This window comes from Rhamphochromis sp. 'chilingali', assembly GCF_963969265.1.
Source record: "Rhamphochromis sp. 'chilingali' genome assembly, chromosome: 2".
NCBI lineage: Eukaryota > Metazoa > Chordata > Actinopteri > Cichliformes > Cichlidae > Rhamphochromis > Rhamphochromis sp. 'chilingali'.
In genome coordinates this window covers 14593874-14609763 of record NC_137930.1, presented here as the reverse complement: position 1 = coordinate 14609763, position 15890 = coordinate 14593874, and the positions used below count along the sequence as shown (strand labels likewise).

The 15890-nt window shown below is 42.0% G+C and overlaps 1 protein-coding gene across 1 annotated transcript; it reads right to left on the bottom strand.

Annotated features, from left to right (window-relative positions):
• Positions 1-11334: 11334 nt before the first annotated feature.
• LOC308387165 (zinc finger protein 703-like) lies at positions 11335-15589 on the bottom strand. Its single transcript, XM_080867058.1, has 2 exons — positions 14867-15589; positions 11335-14065 (listed from the first exon to the last, which is right to left on the bottom strand). Exons 1-2 carry the CDS (start codon positions 15107-15109, stop codon positions 12512-12514), a joined length of 1797 nt encoding a protein of 598 aa, XP_080723184.1. The 5' UTR covers positions 15110-15589; the 3' UTR covers positions 11335-12511.
• Positions 15590-15890: the final 301 nt, after the last annotated feature.

Here is a 15890-nt window from a genome sequence, read left to right as displayed (position 1 = left end):
TATGTTTGACATCCCCGATGCCCCTTGTTGTCCCTACATTATAATCAGGGCAGTCCTTTTTGGCTGCTTAAAATATCTTCAAAGAACTGTGCTGTTATATTTGTTGCAATTTCTCTTTAAAAGAGACATGTTTTAATGTCAGGGACACTTTTCAGCTTCATAATTATTTATGAAGCTGAAAGATTATATAAAAGTGAGTTTACCAAAAAAAAAAAAAAAAAATGAATGCAGTTTCTGTGACAGAAGTGTTCTTTCTAGCTTGGTGTACAGATTTTAGGCTAGAAAGTTACAACAATTTAAATACCAGTATTATTTATTTATTTTGGCAATTGTTGACAATAACATTTCTGGTTTGAGATGGGGAGGAGACACAAGTCCGGAGGGTTGTATTAGGAATAGGGGAAAAAGCCTGTACCATAGCAAATATGCGAATCCATCTGAAGTAGTGATCCCAGAGCAGCTGAAAGAAACAACAACAAAGAGAGACAATCCATGATCACATTGTAAGGATGCAAGTAAATAGGTAATGCAGAGAAAATTGTACATGTCATGTAACAGCTATACTATAACAAACTTGAAAGTTTCCAGAAGATTTTACATTTAAAATATGTAATAGTTTCAAAAAATTGCAACTGAGTCTTCAGATCACATCCAGTTTGGATAGTATTGTGTATTATGCAATCAAGACTCTTTATTTGTGGAGTAAAAAACACACGTGCCTGTTGGTCTTTTTTACTTCTGCCGATCTCTTCTCAGTAATCATGGGTAGAACCATCCTTGTCTATGAACTTGGCCTCCTTTAGACTCCAACTTCAAACCTGTAAAGTTTTGTGACCTGTGTGAATGATCCTCAGCTTCCTGTTCTTAGCTGACAGCAGTGACACTTGGTGTGGTCTTCTGCTGCTGCTGCTGCAGTCCACCTGTTTCCAGGTACTATGTGCTGTGCATCCAGAAATGCTCTTCTGCGTACTGATTGTAACAATATCTGAGTTGCTGTTGCCTTCCTGTCAGCTAGAATCAGACTGGCTATTGTTCTCAACATATTATATCTCTGAGAAAATTGTCACCCTCTGGATATTTTTTCTTTTCTTTTCTTTTGGACCATTTTATGTAAACCCTGGAGATGGTTTTATGGGAAAATCCCAGCACATCAGCAGTTTTTAAAATAATCAACCCAGCTCATCTGGCATCTGAAGTCACTTAAATCACCTGTGATTAAATCACCTGTGATTCTGTGAAGTGGCCTTTGAGAGTGTGTGTGGTGTGTGGAGGATATTTTTTGGTACACTTTGGACCCTCTGGGCATTATTTAAACACCACAGCTCACATGAGATATTTTTGCTGGCCACGTCTATCCTCCTGTCCTTCTAGCATCTCAAACTGATTTTTTAAAAACCTGACATTGAGTTCACAGTGGCTCCCACAATCACCTGGTCTCAGCTGATTGTGGGGGCCTTTGGGATTTGGTGGAATGGGATGTTTGCGTCATGGATGCGCGCAGCCAACAACCATAGCTTACAGTGCAGTGAATTACATTGTACTGAATTAACTAAAACAATCCCTGGTTTGATTTAGGAGGCAACACAACTCCCAGTGTAAATCTGCAAAATCTATAATTCAGAGTTATCTCCTGTGGTAATGCTTTATGGCAAAGGTGCAGCTCAAAGTAGCCTATGTTTGGATGTCACTACAGTGGATACACCCAAGAAGATTGAATTTTCATTGTACTGTTAACCTAATTTTGCTATAAACTATGCTAGTTGAGTTCAGATAATTGCAGTCTTTATCACTAAAACAGAAGAAAGTGTCACTGTGCTGCATGTAATTTATTGTGAAATTGAATGAAACGCCCTTTTCTACCTCCAGGGGTCGCTGTTGCTGTATTTAAAGTCAGTGCAGGAACAGAAGACTTGTCAGAGTTCATTAAGTATCCAGGAGACAATGGCACGGCCAGCAGTGCAATGCAAGCTAGCAGCTAGTAGGTTTGCCATTAATCATGGCTGACAAAGAATTGGGGGTTAAAGGAAGGAAAGCTGCCAGAGTGACTTTACGCTGAATGAGCGCTGGAAAACAGCAATCCTGTGTGTTTGGTTCTCTCTCTCTCTTTTTTTTTTTTTTTTATAAATACTGGAATTCAATAACTAACAGCCAAAACTATGTTCAGTTTCGCTGTTTTGGCTGATAATAATGCATGCAACAATGCAAGTGTGAGTACATAATATGAAGAATAACCATTTGTCCAGACTTAAAGGAGCTGTACGATTTAGTGAAATATTTGTCCTTCTTTGTTCCTTGAACAAATTAAAACAAATTACTCGTACAATAAAGACACACTTGTTCCTGATTCAGGAATCTGTATAAAAATGTAAATCTACTTCAATTTTAAAATTCTACTTCAATTTTATTTTCAAAATACTACTTTATTTTGTTGTATTCACAGTCTACTATATGCTGTTTTATTGCAGGAGTTCCCAAAATAAGGCCTTAGCCCTTCCAGAGAATCAGATTTACTGTGAGATCATACATGGTGGTTAGAAAATCTCATTACAGACTTATTAATTATTGTTTTTTAAGTCTCTGTACCTTTGACATTGAATGAAGTGGAACTGACACCAGTTGTGAAATACTGGGTAAAAAGGAGTTTAATCTTTAATATTTAGTATTTAATTTTATAAATGCATCATGTGCTATTTAATGGTAAATGCATATGAAAATTTACAATTAAATAAATTAATATTAATATGAAATTGAATTCTTAGTATAACTGGAAATGCATGACAGTTTGGTTGAAGGTCCCACTAAAATGAATATGTATAAAGCAGCAGAGGATTTTTCAAGGTACGTTAGCAAGTTCTAGATACTGACAAAGCTAATGCCGTTAGCAAAATTACCATTCCAGGCAGCTAATTGCTGTGTTCACTGTACTTCAGGCAACTTTAAAAGAGAGTTGCTGCTGTACACGTCAAGTAAAAGAAGTGGAGCCGTGTTTTGAAATCTTTGTTTCCCTCCCGTGTTTATGCTAAGCAAAGCTAAGCTAGTGCTTGCCTCGCTCTAGCTAAATAATGTTTACAGGACAAGAGAGCATTACCAATCTCCTCACGTAATACTCAGCAACTAAGTGCGTGAACACATTTTCATTATTTTAAAGCCCAATCAAAAAGGGTGATAATTAGATGAAGTCGAACTTAGCCAGTATGTGTTCATGTGTGTGAGAAAGAGTGCTGCTCTCTGCTGCTGTTGCCTTCTAAGAAACATCTTCTGTAGGCAGAAGCCTTTTCAGTGCCTGTCATATGTTCCACCACAGAAAGACAGAGAACAAGGAAAGCACAGAGAAAGGAGGCTGCTGTGTGTGTGAGAGAGAGAGAGTGCAAAAATGGTACTTGTGACGGGGGAAGATTGAAGTCCTGTTAAGTGCTCTGCTTGAAAGCATGTCTGGCCTCATTAGCTGTCAGTTGTAACAATACTGAACTGGCAGTGAAGACAGGTTGGAGTCTAGTGGTCATAAATCACTCCTCGACAGCTGCCTGACAAGCTGGGAACCAGTACACAGGCACGGGCACCCTCTCAGCTTCGACACTACACAGGCACACACTAATCTAAAAAAATCATTGCTCTCACCCTGAAATTACATAGAGACTGCAACAGTGGTATGCAGTGTTTTGTAAGCGGTAAATTGCTCTCATTTTGAGTCTGCCTCCATATACGCACGTGCACTCATACGTAACCCCTCATCTCCTGTGCCTGTCTGTCGCTGGCTATGCCCATTAGCTAAACGTGCAGTGGCTGCAGTGACTTCTGCGGGGCAGCGGGGGTGTTAAGAGCAAGGCCTGTGGGTCATTAATCACGGCCCCTGACATGCAGAGCAAGAGGCCAAGGCTCCCCTATGCATACAGCTGCTGGGCCACACTCATTGCAAAGGCGATGTGTTGACCCTCGTACGCCCCCGCTCCCAGCGCCTGTGGCTCTCATCTGTCCAACTCCCTCACTGTTTGTGTCAGTCATTGGTGCTGTCAGACACCACCTCCTCTTGATCAACAGCAGCACTTCTGGTGCTGTTTCCTTTCATGCTCACAGTTTTTTATTGATAACTTTACCCTGATTAGACTGTTAATACAGTCAGTCTGATATCTGGAATATTTTTAGCCAATGGCTAGCGGATGCGTATTTAATTATTGGATCCTTCCATATTTCAGGTCTGAATTTCTTGCTATTTTCATTATCAGTAGGAAACTTTTAGCCATTTAACAGCTGATGAACGCAACTTGGAGCAGGATTATTTATGCTTAAGTTCCACATTCCCATCATTGTATGTGATCAGTTAGCCAGCAGAGACTCCTTCAAGTCAAATACATCAAATATTCAAACACACAAAAATGTGAAAAACCTAATGTACCATCTCATTCTCACTCCCATCCGCTGACATGATGTCACCCAGATTCACAGCTGCTTGAATAATGATAAAAGACAGTCAGGCTGCGAGACACTGAAACACTGTTTCATCATTCACAGCTACTAAATCAGCGAGTCCAGGCACAAGACATCTGTTGAAAGCTGATTCCTTATCAGCCTTCCAGCGCGATTTGCCGAACATCTGGAGTTTCTGAGGACTTTGGCATGTGTGCACTGGAAAACTCACAAAGAAGGCTAATTTTCTAGAATGTGTTGACACTTACAACTTCAGGCCAGGTGATCTATTGCAGCATAACATGAACTTTGAATGAATGTGGTGCACATGAGGGAAACCAGAAGACAGCATCTTTAGATTGCTTTTCATTAGAAATCGACATTTGCAATTGCAGGAAACGTTTTTCTTTATAACCAATATTGAGGAAAGAAATCATTTTGGAAGCTGACCGTTTGCTAAGCCCTGCTGGTCTACACATGTCCTGCTTTAAACTCACAATTTGTGCATGCAATTTGTGATCATGCTGGCAAGGTTTTTCTTGAAATTTTGTTAAATATTTCAAACAATGGGTCCTTGATTTCAGCTTAGAATAAACAACAGCAGGCTTCCGTGGAAATGGCTTTCATAATCCTAGCTAGCTTTGTGGAAAATGTGTAAATAGAGAAGCAGCTCATATGTAGGAATGGGTACAAAAACCTGGTATTAAACAGTCCCCAGGGATAAATTGTATATGGATGGAAATATCAACAAGTAGTGGTGCAGGCTTAAAATAGCTTGATGGTGTTGAGAATTGAATGCTCAAAAGTGCAGTTGCAGTTTGCTGTCAGTGCTCATTGTCACAAATGCAAGGGGTGTTTTGCTTCAGCTTTTGACTGCCTGACCCTTCTCCAGGTATGTACCCCAGAGTGCACTTATTATTTTATCCTAAATATCCTAAATGCAGGTAGCTACTAGCAAGGTAACTGTTAAGGACGCGTGCATTCCTTGCTAATGGTATTAGCTTAGCTTTCATCTGGCATAAAATTAGCAAATATTAATTAGTGAATGTGCCGTTTGAGATAAATGTATTGGTTTTCTAACATAAGCCTACAACATGTTCATTTGTGGCTAGCCACGCATGCTAATAAAAGGCGCTAATATGAGCGCAATAAAAAGAAGTATTCCTTCATACTTCATGTGGAAAGGTAGCATATGACTGTGCATTTACATACGAATGATCTGCTAAATCAGTGAATGTTTAAAAGCAACTTGATGTTCAGTGTGTCCCAAACTGAGCAGCATTTGTTTGGGTAATGGAGTTATAAACATGACATTTTATGCAAATTCTTGTGCACGTTTGCAAATCTGCTTTTTATTTGCAGATTATGTGACGTGCATTTCTCATCCCTCTTGGAATACTAGTAGCAGTCACTACAGGAATGACAAAACGTGTGACACATTCTTTTCCCTGTATCTATTTCAGTATTTCGCCTTTTTTTCACTTCAACACACCACATTGCTGGACGCACACATCATTTCTGTTGTAACATAGTGGCAAAGATCAGGTCTGCTGGTTAGACTAAACAACAGCATTTGAGTGGAATTTGCTCTCGATCATTAATCATCCTGACAGCTTGAAAAACAACGTTTCCTCCTTAATGACTGTATTTGAGTAATCACGTCTGCTTATTTCCATGAAGCTTCTCTCTCTCTCTCTTTCTCAATCAGATAGCTCTCTCTGCCTTGCTTTATGTTGCCGTCCACATGTGTGTATTTTGGAGCCTTTTCTTTGACCTCCCAAAGTCTCCGGTGTGGCGTCTGCTATGGGTCACACTAGCCAATTATGGCGTGTTGTGTTCGTGAAGAGGGTAAAAACCACGAGGAATGAGAGAATGTGGCTGTGAGGATCCAGATGCGGAAGGCAGAGGATCGTGTCCCCCTCTCTCCATGTGCCAAAACCACCGGCAGCCGCTGCTGGCCTCCAGGCCTCCACTGGTCACTGCCAAAGCACGTTTCTCTGTTAAGCACTGGGTTTATGATGCATGAGAGCTGACAACTGATCTAGGAGCCCTTACAGCTCAGCCAGATAAAAACCAGCTGGGGCCATGCACATTAGCAGAGAAGCCATAATTGCATTTGCCCTCTTGTACACCACTAAACTCATTCTGTTGACTTAAAAAAAAAGCCATAAGGCAAGAGAGGTCTCAGTAATTCTTTTTTTCAGAAATAAAAATACCTGCTCCAGTGCAGGCAGATTTATTGTTGGATGTGGGTAATTTAACATACGAGTAGTAGTGTAGTGGATGGGGTGACAGAGCTTTTATTCTTTCTTCTTTAAGCAAGAAAAGTGTATTTTCAACATTTCTCCCAGCCCGTGGGTGGATGTAAGTGATGGGTTTATGGTGGTTTAGAAACATCAGTACAGCATGGCTGACATCTGTGTCCGCTTTATTTTTGGACTGCTTGAAAAGCCCTCATAGTCGGATGATGGATGAAGTGATAAAGTTGGAGAGAAGACAAAATGAAAGCAGAGGAGTCCATTTCTGGGAAACAGTGTGTGATCTGTAACTCAGAGACGAGTCAGAAAAGAAGCATCGGGGCAGATGTTTGTAATTTGTGACTACGCCTAATGATTTTAATGCAGGAAATTTCACAGCGTCTGACATCAAAGGAGAAGACACAACAAAAAATTCTGGAGATCAATCGATCGATTAAAAAAAAATCTGCATTTTTAAAATCTAATTTCTCCCAGTGTTTCACCTGCACCGGTTTGGGCTGATAGAGAGGTTAGAGGCTTGTCATGTAATGAAGGGGCAGCTCCACAGTCTGTCACCATTAATCATCAGGGCTGTCAGGCTGCTCCAAGGACTCACTTATATCAACCAGAATAATACCAGAAGGCTTTTTATACATTACAGCGAAATGTGTTCGCAACACTGGTTTTAAATTAGAGTGCTAAATTTAAAAAGAAAACAAAGATGTCTGCAACCAACACATTGGAAAAGCAGCGCTGTTATGTGATGGATGAAACCATGGGTAAACCATATTGTTTAAATATAGATGTAATAGTCAGTGGGTGCCCTCCATCTCCCCTCCTGCTGCTTCTCAGTTCCCTTTGCACAGAACATTTCGTCCCCCCAAAAAAGGTTTGAGGAAAAAAGAAATAAATATAACGACTACTCAAAACAAACCTGAATCAGTGGTTAATAAGTAAAGTATGCTTACAATGTTTAAAATGCAAAAACTGTAAACATTGTGTCCCTTTCTATGAAGATTTCATACAGTCAGCAGCTCTGTGAGGTTGCTGCAAGTCAGCGCACACATGACTGTGTTCACTGACTTTTATACAGTCAATGAGCTGTGCCAAGTGGTACTCTCCAGAGATAAAAAACATGAACCCAATGCAGAAGATCCTCTCGGTGCCATTTCAGGCTGGCTGCTAAATGGAGTCATTGTCCTTAGACTCCCATGTTAAAACGTTCAACTATACAGCATAAAAAAAAGCATATTAACAACCTGAATACAATTTTTGGCCTCTATGTATAGTCTTCCCATGTGTAACACATCTCAGTGAGTTTTTTTGTTGTTTTTTGTTAACAACACATCCATCTGAATACTGGAGTTGGGTGCATGACCGCATTGACTGACAGGTGATAGTGCGGTCATGTGTCTGCTAGGCCTCATCCACTATGTTGGAGCATTTTTAATGGTTTATCTGAATAATACTGTGATGTGCTATGTGGTGCAGACCATCCTAGAATTTACCATAAAACTGAAATATTTCATTAGTCTGTTACGTGGCGCTAATTAGCCTGTATGTTTGTTAATGGTTTTGCTAACCAAGCTAGCTAACGCTAACTGAGACCGTCTAGCTTCTTAATTCATGTTATTTAGTTGCAGTCAGGGTTGCTGTCTGTAATATCCTGCAGCTAGAAAGCCTTGGTGTGAGGGCCATCGCTGAAGAAAGAAGAAATGTTGTGCACGTGGTTTGTTGGCTTTGCAAGTGATGGTGCAGCTGCTGCGATGGGCTGATAGAGGGGAACAGTCACGCTCCTTCGTGGAAAGATCAACCATAACCTAACCATCATTCACTGCTTCATTTACTGACTCATTCATGCAGTGAGTCTTTTTTTTCCACACATTTATTGACTTCAAACTTGGACATCAAGACATCAGTGGAATAAGATGTCTTTATCGCTGTCTAGTGATTTTCATATGTGGGTAGAAGAGGGTAAAGTGCTGCAGGCACAAGAAAGCAAAAAAAAAAAAATCTGGCAACAAAACAGTGTGATTTCTCTGGAATCTACTATAGTGCAATATTTATTAATTCTTTCTTTAAACTAACAGTAATTTATGATAATGCACTTTGACATTTTTTTATATTTAATGTTAAATAAACGGTACAACTGGCCAAACAAGTGGAAGGATGGTTTAATGCTAGCATCTTAAACTGTTTGTATTGTTGCATTTGATTGTGAGTTTCTGAAGAAGAAAAGTTGAGATTAGAATTATTGCACATATTAATTAGATTTTTCGTTTAAAATTAGATTTAAAAAACCATTACAATGCGGTTATTTTTTTAAGAGCTGGGCGGGACTCAAGACCTCTGTGGTTACTGAATTATTTTCATAGCATTTTTCTGTGTTTTTATAATGAAAATCCTGTCAGAGATTTCTTCCTGTTAAAAGGGAGTTTTCTCTTCTCACTGTCTCCAAGTGCTTGTTCATAGATGGTTGGCTGGATGTTGGGGGTTTCTCTACATGATTTTAGTGTCTCTACCTTACAATATAAAAAAGCAACTTGAAGTGACTGTTACAATTTGGTGCTATATAAGTAAATTTTAATTGAATGTCACTTGCCTTATTTAAATTAGTTGATTTAGATCTAAACTTTTATCTATATATTAAATTACAGAGAATTTTGTTTGTTTTTTGTAAGCTAGCTAAACAGGCTTCAAGGTATGGTGGACCTAAAATGAAAAATTAGAAATAAATAAAGAATATTTCACAAAACAATAAAATGGAAACATATCCTGAATGCTTTTGTTTCGTGAAACCGTGTTCTTCGTCTTGTTTTGTTTTGTGTAATGATGCTGTTTGTCTCACCTCCAGGTCACCGCAGAAAAGTTATTGTCTGTAGAAAATTGTTTGGTAATTCATCCCATAGGAGTTGAGTTGCTCTAAATCAAACATACTAACCTCATGGGGCCACTAGGAAAAACAAATTACCAGTGTCACCAGGATTCATTGCAAAACACCCCCTCAGTGTCCTGTGATAATATCACAGCACTGGACTGGTTCAGTTTGCCTCGGCATTAGTAAATATAAAGTCATAGTGTAATTTAAACCTTAATATCTGAAGACTGTAAATGTGTTTAAACACCAGATTGGATATTACAAACGTAATTAGAAGTTGCCAAAAGCCGCTCTATATTTTTTAATAACTTGTGGTGGTGAATGAGTTATTATCACTGTTGTAGAATGAGCTAAACATCCACTGGGGGTTGAACCCCCTAACATTTTTTGCTACCCTAAACTAATATAAAGTGGATCTGCTGATATTTTGTGACCTCAAATTTATAACTGATCTTTAATATTAAACTGAGGTGATACATTTCACAAGGAAAGGGTTAAATCTAAATTTGGGATGACAAAATGTTGAGAGGTGTTTTCACCTCCGAAAGAAATAAAAAACTGGGTTACTACCCTTCAGCAAAAAGAAAGGCGTGCGTGGCCTTTTTCCATTTCTGGCCTCTTGAATAATTTCATTAACATTACTTAAACCATTTTCAAGCAAATGAGTAGAAGATTACCACAGAGGCAGGTGATGTTGCCTCCTGGTAACATACAGATATCACTGGTCACCAATAGGTGGCATCCCAATCCAACGCCATAGCATCTTTGCTACAGTAAACACAAGTGACTGATAACACCTGAAGAGGAAATGTGGAGAGAAATCCAACGAAAACAACTCAAAATATCCTGAAGTCTGGCACTGAAAGAGAGAAGTGAAACTTAACTGGTAACAACTGCCAACTTATTTCTTAGAGCTAATAAACTAAAGAGTGTCTGTTTTCTGGGGCATATCTGACAACACAAAACACTCGGGGGGGGGGCTGCCGAACTCAGACAGCCCCACAACAGCAAGTCAGACCACTGAAACAGGAGCGCTCTCTCTTGTTACAGGCCGCTTTGACCCCTCTGGGAGCCTTGTCAGAGTTGTGATTGACCAGCATGGGTCATCTATACTTTGCCAAGGGTGTCACGGAGTCATGTTGCTAGGAAATGGCATATTACTGCTGCCAATCACGCGCTGGCTGCGGTAACCTGAGCAACTGTCAGGGCTCCGTCTCGATCGCACGGAAAGCGGCTGCTAGTGGCTACAGTGTATATACATTACATCTCGACAGGCACAAATGTCGCCATTTTTCACGAAGCGCACTTGAACGCTAAATCTGGGAGCATTAAATCAGGATGCTTTAGCTTGAGGTTGACACGGAATAAGCTGGAGCTCAACGGTAAAGCACACCCGACGTCGTCAATCAAGTAACTGTTTTCGCTGCAAGAATAGCTGCCTGTACACATCTGGATCACCTATACTGTCGCCTCGCTGACATATATGCTCAGAAGGGTTTACGCCTGCCTTTCACCACTTCACTTGTTTTTCCTTTAAAAGGTAGGAATCTGCAAAGTGGCAGAACTGGTCTGGGAAATGTTTCGGACACTTTTCTTGTCGGTACTGATTTTTCTGAGAAGTGCTGACATAAGTAAACGTCTTGTTATTAATCAAGAAATATCATTTGTCAGGTGTATGTTGTCAAGTATTTCCAACAAAGGCAACACAGTGAATTAAACCTTGGGTTAACAAATGCACTACAAAAAGCTAATAAAGAGAAATCTTTGACTGAAAGCCATTCACATCAGAAATGAAGACAACAAAATATACATCTTCAGTGTTATTTATTTACTAAAATATGACCTCCCCTTTCATTGGATCCCACCACAGGGTGCTCCAAGTTTACAAAAAATATCACATCTCAGTTGATTTGCCGTGTGAAAATAAAAACAATCAAAAGAGGCGAGGAGCTCGGAGAGAGATGTGACTGTAACATTCATTCTCGGAGAAGTTTTAAGACACAACGCATTCCACACCTGCCGTGTGTGCACTTGAAAACGAGGAGAGATTTATGTGGTAAAGTTTACAGTCAGCTCCCCTTTTATAAAATAAATACAAGTTCTCAGTAGGAATAAAAGAAAAAAAAAACCAAGGAACCAAAACAGATGATCACAAACCACGGGGGCAAACCAAGTGTGTGCACTGCGCTGAGCTTACAGGCATCTGATGCAGGGAGAAAGCCACTGCAGTCACACTAACACCGATCCCGATGCTGGAGCTCGCTGCCATTTCAAAATCATCATCATCAACATTTGCAACGAGAACCCTGAAAATCCCAGAGCTGTCACGCAGCGTCCATCCATCAATCAGGCGAGTCCACAGGGCGGCAAGTGTCCTCTCAGAGCAGTTGCGCCTGCTGCAGAAGCATCCGAGCAATGTGCAGACATGCAAGAGCTGCGTGTCCACTGAATTTTAGCAGTAGGTCCTGGTTTGAAACAAGAAATCTTGTATAAACAGATAATGTATAAAGAACCAAGAAAAAAAAAGTTGAAGATGCTCTCAAGTTAAAATCCAGGAGTCGCAAGTCCCTCCCAGTTCCACTTGAAGCTGCTGAGAAGTCAAAGGAAGCAGCAAGTTGCAGTGATTAAAGTTAAAGTAACCATCAAGACGTTTTGGGGAGGGCGCTTATTAACGTCCTGGCTGAGCAGATGAACACACACACTCAATATGAAGCGACAGCCAGCAGATACTAAGCTTAGCGTACAGGCTGAAGATGGAGTGAACTCTGTGAGGGGCACGTGTTAACCTGCTCCTCAGCTAAAATCTCTGCTAGCTCGTTCAGTATTTTACCCCTTCTCCATGCTAAGCTAAGCTAAATGAACTGGCTTCATATTTAAAATAGAAATTCGCCAGCGGCGTCAATCTTCTCATCTGACTCTTAGCCAGGAAACAAATAAGCATTATTTCCCAACACGTTGAACCATTCCTCTAAAGATTTAAGTAGGTGGTGCATCACTGGTATCCCAGAGCCGACGCAGACCCCAGTCTTTGACTGTAGAGTGTGTAATGAGGGTAGTATGGACCTGTGGTGGGCAGAGAGTGCAGGGAGATGGAGGAGGGTCCAGAGGGGAGATGGACCTTACTGTAGGGGTGATAGCGAGCCAGACCCAGGCTGGGGGGAGCCCTGAGAGAAAGAGAGCTGTGCATGGAGCCTGGACTGTTCTGATGTGGGAGGTGAAGGTGGCAGGAGGCAGGCCCTGAGGAGGAAGCAGAGAGCAGCTTACTGTCCATCCCCACCGGCAGGGCTGTGTGCGTGCGGAGGTGAGCCAGGAGTTCGTCTGACGTTGCGAAGCGCTTGTCGCACGGCCCTCCGGCTGAGACCCAGTTGCAAGCGTGTGGCAGGGGATCGTTGGGGAGCATGAAGCCGTACGTGTAGAGGGGATGAGAGAGGGAGGAGGATGCACTGGATGACAAGGAGCTTTGGTGGAGAGAGTGGAGGGGGTGGGAGGGATACACCAGGGGGAAACTGGATTTGAGGGTGGAGGAAGGGTCGTGGATGCAGGAGTTGCAGTTGCTTCCACCAAGATGGGATACACTTGGGTAACTTAGACAGTAGGGGTCCCTGCATAAACCCTGCATGAAGGAGGGAGGGGAGGCGCCCGTAAGAGGGCTGGAGCTTGGGTGCTTTCCTGGTACGCCCATGCTGCCCACGCTCAGGCTCGACTTGGTCGGGTCCAGCCCAGGAACAAACTGGGATGGGTAGCTTGCGTAGCCCCCCACTACAGATCCATGGTAGCCCATATTTGAGGAAGGCAGAGGGAAGAGCGGCTGGCTGGTCTTATAAGGAGAAATGGGCGTAATGTGTCCAGGGCCAAGGTTAGGCTGGGTGGGCTCTGCTTTGCCTGCGTCATGGTTGGAGCCTCCGTCAGAGCTTCCGTTACTGCAGTTTGTGCTGGCCCGAACGTGACTGGAGTTAGCGTGGTGCGGGCTGTCCGAGCTGGCCTTGTTTACCTCAGCGTCTTTTTTGGGATTTATGTTATTGTTGTTATTATTATTGCTGCTTGTGCTGGTGGGACTGCTCTGGTCACGTGCAGATTCACCAGTGGGACTCTGGGAGTGTGGGGCGTGCTGTCCACCTGGAGAGTGGCTCTGTTTGGAAAGCTGCTGAGCATGTCCCGGTGGGGTGCTGCTCCTGGCTCTGGAGCTGGGCGACACAGCGTGAGGCGGATAGGACTGCTGGCCACTGGTTGAATTTCCATTAGCGGTAGTGCTACTGCTGCTGGGCACCCTGAAGCCGACTTTGTCACTGCCGGAGCCGCTGCTGCTGGTGGCTCCGTCTCTGCGACATTCACCGCTGCCTTTGTTGTAGGGCTTGAAGCTGGATTTGTCCTCCAGGGCGTGGCGGTGCTCGCCGAGCTTCAGGCTGGAGACAGATGACCGACTGCTGGGCTCCTTGTCCCCCTGACTGCAGGAGGAGTTGAGCTTGGAGGAAGAAGGAGGGTCCGGTTTACCAATTTGAGAGCAGGTCTGAGCAAGCAGGGCAAGGGGACTCTTCTTTGCATCCAGCTACAACAAAATTAAACAAGTTTTACTACATTTTTTAAAGCTTTCCAAAAAAACTAAACAACAAAACACCCAGAAGTTTTGTGTGACTTTGTGTAGGCCTGCTGACAGTTATTATGTACCAAATGCTTTATTGCTCTGTGCATAAAATGCCAGAGGGGTCTTTGTAACTTCCTAGAAGTCGGGGGGGGGGGGGGGGGGGTTTAAGCTTTAAGCTTCAGATGATTACAAATAAATCAGCATTTTTAAAGCATAAAAACAAAGAAAAAAATGCCCTTCTGTAACATCGATTACACTGCACTCAGTGCCTTTGTTCTTTAGGAAAACATCTGACATTTGAGAACTTCACCCTGTGCTCTGGGAAGGTGGGATGGCTTCTTTTAGACACTAAAGTAGGTTAATACAAAAAAGCTATTCACTTAAGTGAAAATAATAATAATTATTATTACATCACATGTTAGCAGACAACAAAAGCAAGAAAAGGATTTGATTATCTAAACAAATCTTCATTAACTTTAACAATTTATCAACAAATCAGTTTTTAATTTTGGAGTAAATTGCGAATAGAATTAAATAGATATCAGTTTATCGCAGTGCGCGCGTGTGTGTCAGCGTGTGGAGTTAAAAAACACAGACCACAGCATATTATCAGCTCCCTGCAAATGCGGGATTTTTTTTATCTGTTGTCATAGCAGATTTCAGCCCTGTGTTGCGACATATCCACAGATCTGCAGTGTAAGAACAGTCCTCTCTACAAAGGAACGCTAAAAAAATAAATAAATTTAAAAAAAAGTCCATAAATACCTCGATGCTCACTGGTGCGGGTGTTAGAGGCTGTAAATATTCCGGGTGTAGCAAGTGTCCGGTGTGCGCCGTCAACATCTTGATAACTCGGATAGGAAGCCGCTTTGCCTGTCGAAGTGGGTCCAGAGGGGTCAACAAAGAGAGCGCAGCACCGGGACGGGACTTCTTAGGAACGCTGGTCTCACTGAGCTCGATCCGCGCGCTAACTCGATCAACAGCTGATCCTGAAGGGAGATATTTCATTGGAGAGAGGGCGCAGGGGGTGGCCGTGGACGTGCGTTACTTTATTTTAAAAAAAAAACTTATAAAAAATAGTAATAATAAAATAAAGGATAAAAAATAATAATAAATAAAAATAATGATTCAAAATGGGTTTGGTAAATATAATCCAGCGGACATGAAACACAGACGGCCGTCCTTAAATGTCCCGAAGGACGGAGAAGCCTTTCAGCCCCAGTGCGCTACTTCATTTGGAGCATCCTCGTCCCAAACACGTCTCCTGTATTCCGACTTCAAACCCCACAAAATAAATAAATAAATAAATAACAATAATAATAAAGTCCACAAAAAAGAGCACGGTGTCCTTTTTGGCAAGGCGCAAACGAGAAAAGAGCCACTTGAGAATCCGAGTGCTCGGGAAACGTCCCACTGCGTGTCTCCGTGCAGGACTTCAGCAGCTCACTGATCACAACTGGCGGACTTCAAAGTGCAGCAGCCGCCGTCCGTCCGCTGGGTGGCCGCATCGGTAATAAGCGGGGCGGGGAGGACGTTCGTGAAGGCGGAGCCACCTCGGTCTGCAAGTGACGATCGTTACTCTTTTGATTTGTTTATATGATCATCCGTGGGGGGGGGGGGAGTGGTGTCACAGGGTATATTTACTCAAATACTATACTGAAATATAATTTTCAAGTATGTGGAGGATATGGAAAGCCACGAGTGCCAAAAATGAATTAAACGAATAAGTTATGAAATATTTAATTAAATGTGTCCCGAGTTTATTAAATTGGGAAATAAATAATTGATG